At 36.5% G+C, this 11567-nt stretch overlaps 1 protein-coding gene across 1 annotated transcript in view; it reads right to left on the bottom strand.

The window, feature by feature from the left end:
- Positions 1–368: 368 nt before the first annotated feature.
- Positions 369–11567, bottom strand: part of si:dkey-175m17.7 (uncharacterized) — a 35243-nt gene continuing 24044 nt past the window's right edge. The window contains exons 5-8 of the mRNA XM_059351089.1: positions 5245–5380; positions 5015–5122; positions 4011–4102; positions 369–2048 (exon numbers count right to left, since the gene is read on the bottom strand). Of these exons, the coding sequence (XP_059207072.1) occupies positions 1920–2048; positions 4011–4102; positions 5015–5122; positions 5245–5380 (465 nt within the window). The 3' untranslated portion in view covers positions 369–1919. The remainder of the gene's footprint in view (positions 2049–4010; positions 4103–5014; positions 5123–5244; positions 5381–11567) is intronic.

The raw sequence follows: 11567 nt of genomic DNA, 5'->3' as shown, positions 1-11567 counted from the left end.
CCAGCTGTTGAAGATATAACTGTTGTGTAGCAGCTTTTTTTTTTTAAACACTGGCTGAAGTGTTTGCTTTTCACTGTGAAAACTCATCCGTTTTTATATTGCTCTTCATATTAAAAATAAATAAAGGGCAGGTATCACAAAGCAACTTGTTTTTTTTACATTTCTTTCATGGGTTCATTAAAGTGGTACTGCACATTTAAACATGCTTTAAGCTGAAACAAGATTATATGAATGTATTGTCATGAAACTCTCCTTAGCTCCTCCCTTTTTTTTAGGGATACTCAAAATGTTTTCATTAGGCTCAGACCTAACGATGCAGTTACACTTTAATTTTGACAAAATAAAGCCATCACAAATGAGAGACAGTCTTTGATAACAGGAGGTTTTATTTCAATACTTGATATTCCATGGTTACTCTTTCGCCGAAGCTCCAAATTTGATATTTGTAAGATATTGAAAATACATTGGCTCAATTTTTTAAATAGTCCAGAGCAGGGGCTCCCAAAAGTTTGTCACGTTTTAGATGCCATGGAGTTCATGAGATGGGATCATGTCCAAGGGAACTCCAAAGGAGAGCGGTTTTATTTAATCTTTTGGAATATGATTTAACAAAAGTAAACCATTGCTTGTACTGTAGATGGTGAAATAACCACAGAGAAAGTGACACCTTTTAATTAAAAAACGAAATTCCCAAGTCATTCACATCAGTCCTCGCTTCACATGAATGAGTAGAGAAGGACCCCTCTGCTCTGGAGAACCTCTCAGACCTGAAATGGCGATGTACACTTTTCTTTAAAAGTACATTATAACTGCTGTGTTTATTTTTTGCCTCAAAGAAATATAAAATTGTTCATGTGACGGACTCATAACAATCCAATATCTGATTCTGCTTTAATGGCTTAGATTATATCTTAAATGTCCATAACCCTTGGAATGTTTTTTTTTGGGTCTATGTGCTATTGAACTATAAAATCTTGATTTGACAGTGATCATATGCTCAGAATTGTTGCTTAAGTTTCACAGTAGCACCTATGCATACACACACACTTCCACATCCACACTACAGCAACAGTATAGAAATGAGCAAGATGCTAAAACCTTGAAATAAATGGATTAAATGATCCACTGATAGACAGTGGTTTTTCTTGGTACAAACAAGTTACTGCCAAAACAGAGGAAAGTGACTGAGGAATACAAAATATATTGACGATAACTGGGATGTAGCTCTGAATGTTGATGAAGACTGAACACTGAATCCTACTGCTCTCTACGTGTGTAAAGCATGTCTAATCTGAATAAGGGTGGACATACCTTTACCTAACATAGGTTTTTTTCCTCAGTTGCCAGATCTCAAATGTATGGACAATTTTTATTGGGAGAACTGACAGCCCTGACCTATCAGAGTAGCATCTGAGACATGTAGCACCGCCACAATCCAAAGATCTAATGTGGGAATTTAGCCTCCCAGTTAAGTGTAAAATGCTGCAGAATCCATTTCAAGTCTTTTCCTGCGACTGGTGGAGCCTGTAAGTTAAGACACTTGATGCTGAGACAGTTTCTTGTTTGGCAGTTACCTGTAAATATATGAGCATGAAATGTGTTTTCAACCATATGATAGCTGTTCTTAAATTAGTTTTCTCCTTTTCTATTGATAATGATCACTCTGACGCTTTATTGATTGAATGTTTAGGTTTTGTTTCAAGATCTTTTTGTTATTCTGCTCTAACATTAAGACTGCAGTTTAAGAATTTAGTTCAAAACGTTTTGTAGTTGATCGTGTACTGTACATCGGCAGCTTTTTATGCAAGGTTACTATAGTACATTGATGTCTTATTTAGATCAGAAGTACATGTACACACTGTACATACATGTACATACTGTACAGTTGTACTGTTAATCACAACAATCCCTGATTGGTCTCAAAGCAGAGCGCAGAAGAATTTCTTCTCCCTGAAAGGATTCTCTGAGGTGGGCACGGGGGTGATCAGGGGGTCGTCACAGGAGTGTGCGTCGCAGTACGCCATCAAGTCAGCCGCTGCCTTTGATACCTGGAGACGAACATAATCACATTGGATTATAATGTTTTCAATTGTAAGTTCATAACAAATAAGGTCAAAGGATAATTCTCCTGTGATTTCAGTCCTGTGTCCACTGGGAAGCTTTTGCCATTTTTACATGATGTGAATTTCATTTTTTTCTCCTACTTTTTATGTTGGGGTGTGCTGCAGTTAAAGCTATTTATTTAACCGCAGACTAGGGCTTCATGATAGAAATATGCGATAATGTTAATTTTAATTTTCGCAATAATGACACCTAAGTGTACTCAGTTTTGCCATTCTTCTGCTTTCAGTATACTGCTAAAATACAACAAATTGCTTTTTTAATTTTGAAAACAAATGAAAGGAAATTATTTCCAGCATTGTTTGGTTGAACAAAGTGAACACAAAAGGGACTCATTTTAAAGAGCTTTAAAAAAAAAAAAAGTTTATTACTGATACTTTGTTTAAAGTAACCCAATATCATAGTTTTGTAATGTGTTTATTGCACAAGCTGACACTGCAATCACAAAATAATAATAATAATAATAATAATAAATGCTTTATTGTGAAGCTCTTTTGCAGCTTATACACTAACTGTCTGCAGGGTCAAACAGATTTGGCTTAGTTTATAGTTTTTCATAGTTTACAAGTTTATTTGAAATATTTGTTTTAGACCGCTTTCTGTATGACCCTCATGAAGATCATTAGTGTATTGTCTTGCAGCTCCAGTAATGATGGGTATAATCTCCCTGTTTTCAGAGATGCTTATCATCTGTTTTCTGGGAAATGCTCTCTAGAATATTCTTTGGCACCAAATGGCTCGAGCAAATGTATTCCATCCTTTATTTCTGTCATTGAATACAACCCCTCACCAGATCATTTTACCCAGGCTGAGATTTGGCTCATGAAAACATAACTTTACACATAGTCAAATTTGAATTGTATCATATTCTTTTCTACCGAAGCTGCAAAACTGTATTTTAAATGCTTCCGGACATAAAAATGCAAATGAGTGTATTTAGAAATATACTAACAGGATGAACGGGGAAGATATTGATTAAAATGATGAAAACCGGATGTTTGCAGTTACAGGTGTCGCAGTACAGCAGCAAACAAAGGACTAATCGAGCATGAGCACAAAAATAGACTTTGAAACCATACAGAATCAATAACAGCAGAGTCTAATGGGAAGTATGGGAATCAATACATTCATTTTTTTGGATTTCATTTTTTAAATCTACATGTGTGAATGAATAATAAATAACTTGCTACATATGTATTGGCTCTTGCAAAGTCTTGGAGTAAAAAAAGGAAGCACCTCTTTGAAAAGAAACTTCATTGTTCTGCTGATTCAAACTTTTCTCAAGTCTTTTTCTCCCTCAGCCCAATCTTTCCATTAGGTTACGGTTTGCCAAGAGAGACAGCAGCTAATAAATATCTCCGAAACTTGATATTTGCTTTATGTATAACTTTGTCCTTTGTTCTTATTTTTACACTGGTAAATTGATCTTTGTCAAGTGGCAAGGTGCCTCTGCAAGGTGTTTTCAATACCATTAGGAACATGACAGAAGCCAACACCATTTGGAATCTCTCCAAAGGATAGTCATCACCTAATATCCATTTAAGAGGAAGATCGTTTTTTTTTTTCAACTGCAAACCAATGTGGATGTCTAAATTCTCCAGTGTCGTCCTTTTTAACTTTGATTGGAGGCATTGCATGTTAAAAACTGCAAAATCAACCAGTCATTTTTTATGTGAGGGAAGGTTTTGTTTATGCAGCAATGGTCATCAATCAATTTGGCATTTTTTAAATATATTTTTTAGCTGTTCAGAGTCTAATTAGGATTGATGGTGTTATTTATCTACTGTGTTTTGTTTATGGATTGCTTCCATTTCCCTCTTTGTGTCATGTGTTTCAGTGCATTACACTATCATGGTTGCTATCTAAATCTGAGGTGTTGCTTGTCTTACCTTTATCCTGCAGAAACTGGCCTCTATCTTCAGTTGCTCCACCAACTTCCTGGCTTGTCCGACGCTCATGGTGCTGTTCACTGGGGTGTCTCCTTTCATCCTGGCCACAAACACAGCCACATTTAGGCTTCACAGATTTGAATATGATGAATTTGTGAATCTTTGCACATATCTTTGTTTTATTTTGAAATAGTTTTCCTATAGCCTGTTTCTCAAGGAATTATAAATCCACAAATCCTAGAAAAGCAAATCTTTCATTTGACAAAATTAAAATAAAATAAAAGAAGGTATAAATAATCTTCATAGGTTGCGATGTGCTATAATTGAAATGTGTCAATCACACACCTTAGGTCATTGATTGTAAAGTTAGCTATTTGATACATAAATTAAGTGGCTGATCAAATGAATTACATTTTATGTGTGAACTCATAGTTTAAGACAAATAAACATATGGCACTATGAAATCATAAATGATAAAAGCTATGCTAAATAATTATAGTACTTATTGTTTATGTATTTTGGCAGCTTTGGCTGCAAAGCAACCATGAAACCAGCCATCCTCCAATAATGAAATATAAAGATCGGTCAATATCGTGTAATAGAATTGGCACAGCTGCTACATTATGTCATCTCATATTAGACCAAAAGCATTTATATTTTACCCCATTCAAAAAAATAAAATAAGATAAAACAGGTAAACTGGGCCAAATGGTCAGGTTTATTCACCATGGCCCACAGATTCCCACTACGAGCAAAAATAACCAGAGAAATCAAATGTAGAATGAAATAAGCACTGCAGCCATACAGACAGTTATGAAATAATGAATGAATATGCATATGACTGGGAAAAATGTTCCACAGATGGAAAAGGAATCATGTAGGATGGATTGTCAACAGGGAAAAAAAGCAGAGCACCAAAGGAGCGGATCTATTTGAACCATTCTGGACCTTTCTCCATTGTCTTTTTTTCCTTCTATCTCCATCCACCCCCCTTTTCTCCTTACCCGTTTTATTGTCCTCTTCAGGTGCAATCTTCCCCCCTCTTCTCTTTCTTTTTTTCCTCTCTTTTTCTGCTGCTCTGTGACCCTCTGTAAGCTTACGTTTGGTGGTATCTGTGTAGCCGGACCCCACCCCTCACAGACAACAGCCTGGATGGTACCCTGCTCTGTACAGTCCAGTGCACTGCAATTCTGCCACAATGAGCACTAGATTTGTGGTGGATGGATAGGATCACCCCCACAGCAGTGATTGGTGCCTGCCAGACAGAGGGAGGGGGAGGACACTGGTGAGGTTTTCTTATAGGGGTGGATCAAACCATATCTGTGCCTGTAGGAAATTGGGGCCAACTGAAATCTCTCAGGTTTCAGTCTCTGAGATGGAGCAGGATGGGCAATGTGGTTGTGGTGTGGCTTTGGTTTTTAGTGCTAAAATATTATATAGAGCTTTGGATGTGAACTCAAGAGGCCTGAAGCATGACGTGTCTCCGAGCCTCTTATGATGCCCACCCTCTCCTCTGTTGCTATGGGGACTGCTGCAGTCTGTTTTAAGGGGTTTACATCACTAAAAAATGTGACATTTCTGCTTGTATTTAAATGACTGCACATGTCTTACAGATTAAATAAACGTCTGATTCACTCTAGTATAGTAAAAAGAAAGGTGAAATATCTTGGGAATAATTTCAGGGTGGGTGTATTTTGTCGGTAGCCAGCGAGAAGATGCTCAGACCAAAGACCCTGTTGAAGAAAGAGCGTCATTAGCATTACACCCACAACAGGTCGTAACGCTAGTTGAATAAATCAGGATACAGTGTGTAACTTAAATATAATTGTTTATCGCAGTAAATGCGATACATCTTCTACATCGTGGAGATTCAGAGGCTACTCGAGCAGACGGACTGGTTACCGGCAATTGTAGTTTCAAAAACTGCCCGACGCCATCTTTGCTAGGCTAGCGTGTCCTCGGCCTTAATGGCGCTACGATTATGTCCCTCACTTCTCTTTTTCGGCGGTGACCTATCTTTAAGATGTACTATCTCTGGTAACGAGGAGGCGGTTTCGTTTCCTTGCTTGTTTGTCCCTTTGTGCTTGCCGTCGTAAATGAGCTCACTGGGCCTGGATGCAGTAATGAAAACGAATGTATTTTTATTTTCTTTTGCGAAAATTAAGCAGAATTAACGCATTTATTTCGCCATTCAGTTTCAAATAAGGTTATATATTATGTAAAACTAATAATATAACTAATCTAAGTGTACCAGTGTCTGCAAACGTGACTATAAATGCAAAATATAAATATACGTAAAAGATAACAAAAGTTACCCCAAATCTCACTGGATTTTTTTGTGAGTTTGAAGATAATATTTTGAACTATCCCAACTTTTCTTTTTAAATAGTAATTTTTAATTATTTGAACTCAAATTCTTGTTTCACTGCACCATTATGTCGAGTTGCACACATGAAATTTTATGTTTCAATGTTTTTTCAATAAAGATTGAAAGATAATACTATACAGTATATAATGAAAGACAATGCTTGAACGTACAATTGTGGCTTTGGGATGAGTTTTATTGAGCCATCTTAATAGGCAACATTTCTCTTGTCATTCTTTTTTATTTTGGGATATTTAAAATAATCATATATTGAAATACAACAAAATAGCTTATGAAAGTCACAAATATAGATCAAGTTCTTTAAATACAGTCCTAAACTATCTTGTCTGAGTTACGTCTGTTCTTAGATGTAGTTGTATTTAGGGTGTAATTGGGTGTGACAATGTGATTAATGCATGTTAGAATTTCAAAAACTTCTTCATTCTAACAATTCATGACAGTGTAAGATAGTGATGAAGATGACCTTTTGCAGCCAATTTTCAGAGAGCAAAGAGCTGCACACACACACACACACAAACACACACACACACACACACACACACGCACACACACACACACACGCACACACGCACACACACACACACACACACACACACACACACACACACACACACACACTGTTTCCATGCTTCTTACTTTGTTGTGTGACTGATTTTAATCTTGATTACCCTGCCAGAGAGGAAATTCCTGATGGATTTAGAAACTGCTGCTGCAGTTTAAGGACTCCATCTGCTGGATGATGCTGGCAGGTTTAAGAACCACAGTAACAATAAGGCTGGTGCTGATGAACTTGCTGAAATAGCTTCTTCTGAGGTAAACAGAAAAAATCTAGTTCTCTACATTATAATAAGAATTTGTCAAGAAATAATTTTACAGAACATTTAAGGAAGGCAATCACATATTCACTTGTGACTCAAGTGAACCTGACATTCTTATAAGAAGAGGAAATCTTAAATCAATGAATTAAATGTCTCATTACTCTTTATTATGGTGAAATATCTTAATTAGCAAACGACTTTTGTGGGGGTTGAAAAGTACTCAATGAAATTTGGCAGCTTTTATCTTAACGATTATCTCTTGATGTTTTGACCAGGCTGCAAAAAGTTACAACCAAGTTGTAATGATATTTTTGATCATGGTTCATAACCAAGGAGCTTAAAATGTATCTCCAGCTGTATGACTATCTACACCATAAAGTGTTTTTTCACCCTGTGTCTGTTCCTAAATGTAGTTAGTAAGAATACATAACACCAAGGCCCATACCCGCATAGGTCTAATTAATTACATTGTGAATGGTTGCATTCCATTTAGTTGTGCAGCCAAGATCAATGTTATAAATTACACCTGTGTTTTTAATTTCATGATATGTGTGCAATTAAAACAAGTAAACATGAGGAAGATTTACAGAAAACCCCCCACAGGAAACAGAAATATTGTTGCTGGAAACTCAGCTTGTTCAAATTGAGCAGTCCTGGCTTTTACATTTTACATTAAGCATTAATTTCCTGATAATACATCAGTATTAACGCCTAACATCCAATTAGAAATATCTTTGTTTCTGCATCAATAACATGACAGTGTGTTATAAACCATACAGTATTGGTTGATATGCTGCTTTTTTGTTGACTTGCAGAAAGGTAAATGTTCTCTCCACTCTGTACATGTACAATAATACTGATCCCGTGTTAGCCTCAGTTTCTAAATAAAATGAGAGCACATAAAATAATAATAATTTTTGTTGTGGCTGTCTGAATAACAACTTTACTGTCACTGGTTTTCAGGATTGTTTTTAGGCCATTTTTTGTGTTCCTTTGAAGAACAGGTTGGTTTTAGCCAACACATTTACAATTTAAACCCACATTTTAATTCAGCAGGGACTTGGCATCATTTCTTGTAATTTGAGAAGCTTTAATCCTTGTGAACCATTTTTGTCCTGGCACAAACTCTGAAAAACAGTGACAGCAGGTACAAATCATTACATGACTGCAAGGGCCGTTTTTAAAATGCTCCCCAGATGGTCCACAGGACCTCCTGCTTCATCTCTGCAGGTTATACTGTGGTGTAATTAGTGTGGGTGCCCGCCATCCAGCAAAAAATAATATGCTAACATAATGTCAATAATGTCACAGATAAAAGTGTAAATGTTTAAGCAGATGAGCTGTTGAGATCTATTAATATGGTACAAGAACAGTAAACTTAAATTTTAATGTCTTTCAAAATAAGACTGCAAAACACTTCAAACATAAATCCAGCAATGTTTTGAGCCAAATTTCAATTATTAACTCTCTTGTATTTTTAATTAGCTCTTATGCTATAAATATTACAATTAATTAACTCTTAGTACAATTCATTTGACTTAATTAACAATCCTTAATTAAAATGAATTTAATTACTATCGTGGCACACTGGAGCCTGCAAGTCCTGAGACCTCAAAGCTGAGAAACAGCCAGTTTTATTACATGATTTTTCACTCACTTGATTAAAAAAACAAGCTTCAGGGGAATTTTGAAGTCAAAAAAGTTGGATTTGTAAAGACAGAATAAGATGGTAAAGCTCTGTTGTAGCTCTGTCAGATTATAATTTCCCTCAAAAACCGAAAAGTAAATCTTGTGTGACCCGGTCAGTGCATTGTTGACATTTGATTTGAATCTGTGCAGCAGATAGAGCAGTTCTCTGCCTCGCGGTTGATGTCAATAAATATGGAAACAATGTTGATTTTCATTTCAACCCATTTGGGCCATTGATTCCATGATTAGGCCCAATGGCTAGCAGACACTGAAATGTTGGACGTGTTTCAAGCTCAACAGTAACTGTGGTGTTGATATTGAAGAACAGAAATGCACAATGTGTGACTGTGTGACTCTGAGTGTTAATGTCTGATGACTCAGGGCTTTTAACAACTGCTGCTTCTCAATATTCCCCAGAATCGAATCACAGCAAACGTCCGAAATAAATACCAATCATGCACGTGTCTTTTGTACAAATGCTATGTAGAGAAGAAATCATTTACACAATGTAAAATCACTGTGCAGCCCAAAAAGCATTATCCTTATGGAGCCCCTTCGACCTGCAAACAAGGTCAATTATGAGTCTTTCTATTATGAAATGTGTAAAATATAGATTTAAAAATCTATTTTGTCACCACAATGTTAAGTCTATGAGCTTAACAGGAACAGAAGAAACACCACTGTGCATATTTAGTGGGCAAAGTAATGCAAAAGTAATCCTGGAAGCCAGAAAAGTTTGTGCCAAGACTGCAATTCTCATTGGACTGAATATAGGCACCTTTTTGGTATCCAGTTCTTATAATAAATCCATTATTGAAAGTTAGAGACTAAGTAATCATGATGAAACACAAACCTGCTCTTCACCTTTCTAGTGCAGTCAGTATTGTACTGCCCCACACTGCTCATGATTTTTGTTTGCAGTAGTTATTGCCAGGCAGCGAGTTAGTTTTAACCTCTCTCACTGATCGATCTGCCCCGGGTGCTCAATCACACAGATGTGAATCCAAACCAGCTCTTATGTAATGATGTGCACAGCAGATCTGGGTGGGGTGATCATCTGAATCATCAATTGCAACTGGCCGTTTGTATCGACGGCAATGCAACGGCTCAATACTTTCCAAATAGACACTGCTATCTTCGTTCAGAGAGCACTGGTGATCTCTCAGCTGAGTGAACTCCAGCCTATCTCAGACAGTGCATGTTTTTATTGGATGTTTCAGCGCGTTCACAGAAAAAAAATCATAACAGATTAAAACAACAGACACTCCCAAGACTGAATCTTTTCTTCTTCCTTTTTTTTTTTTTTAATGAAAAGAGCCAGTTCCAGTGTGTTTACTAGAAATTAACATGGTGAACAACTTCACAATCCAGCCATCAGGTTTTGTACTGCACACTTTAAAATGTCATTATGGTAACATTATCATATTCAGCTATTACCAACAAAACAACGAAAGAGAAGACAAGACAGCAATTAAACCACTTGATGGGAAAGCATTAGTGAATCCGAGCTGCTGCTAATCAAATGTGAGAAACATGGAAGAGAAAGTGTGTGAACTGAGAGCACCTCCTCAAATCTCTGTATGCAGCTCGTGTGTCTATGTATTGCACAACTGTTCTGCCTGGCTGGGAGTTTGACGTCATGCCTATGGAGTATAGTAACAACTAAACCAATGATCAATTTCCACACACACCATCTACATCCTTGTAGATGATGCTGTTATCTAAACTCCATTCTTCTTTGGGAGGCCACAGATGCATGGAAGGCCTGTGTATATTTGAAATAACAATCTTGCACTGGCTAACCTGCTACAGATTCTCTAAAGTGTATTTCAGTATAACTCCACTTGACTTTTTGCATAATATTTTGTGCTGCAAGATGAGTTTTAGATGCATGTTTTTCAGGCTTTTATGTCCAAGATCGACACTAGATTCTAAAAGATTACACCTCTCAAAGCCCATGTACAATACGAATACATTTTGTTCTATAAAAAGGCAAATTAAACCACGTGTGAACATATTCTAAATGCAGTTCGTCATAAGCTTAAAGTTCAGGCAGTTTACAAACATAAAAAGACCCCTAATTAATCTCTCTCTAGCATATCGATGTGGGTTCATAACTGTTTTTATTGCCAACATTGTAATAGGCATTATCAGTATTAATTTTGTTAATCAATTGTAATTCAAAAGTACTTGACATCACATCATTACATGAGATAAACTACGTACATATACTGTATATAGATGTTACTGAATTTAAACAGGGTATTTTTTCTGCCAATAATTACTGTGAAAGATCATGACAAGCAACTGAAACATATGCAGGTTGCGAATATGTGTTAAATTAGGCATACAATCATATTTGTGCCACAGTAATGTTAATATGGACGGCAAAATTCACAAAAGCATATCTCTGTAATGCAGATTTTGTACATGTAGATGTGTCTATGTGTAAAAGACAGTGTGGACAGCCATGCTAACTGGGTTAAAGGGCAACTTTGGTTTTTTTTCTCGACCTGATTAATAAATAAATTGCACCAAGGGCAATTTATTTATTTTCGTGGCCACCAGCTGCAGCTCTCAAATTCAAAAATTGTTGTCCCCATCATCACTTAGACACAACATTTTGGAAAAATAGTGTCCAGGTTGAAAAAAAAAAAAACTTCG

Source organism: Centropristis striata, chromosome 15 (assembly GCF_030273125.1).
Source record: "Centropristis striata isolate RG_2023a ecotype Rhode Island chromosome 15, C.striata_1.0, whole genome shotgun sequence".
NCBI lineage: Eukaryota > Metazoa > Chordata > Actinopteri > Perciformes > Serranidae > Centropristis > Centropristis striata.
This window is presented reverse-complemented; position numbering and strand designations above follow the sequence as displayed.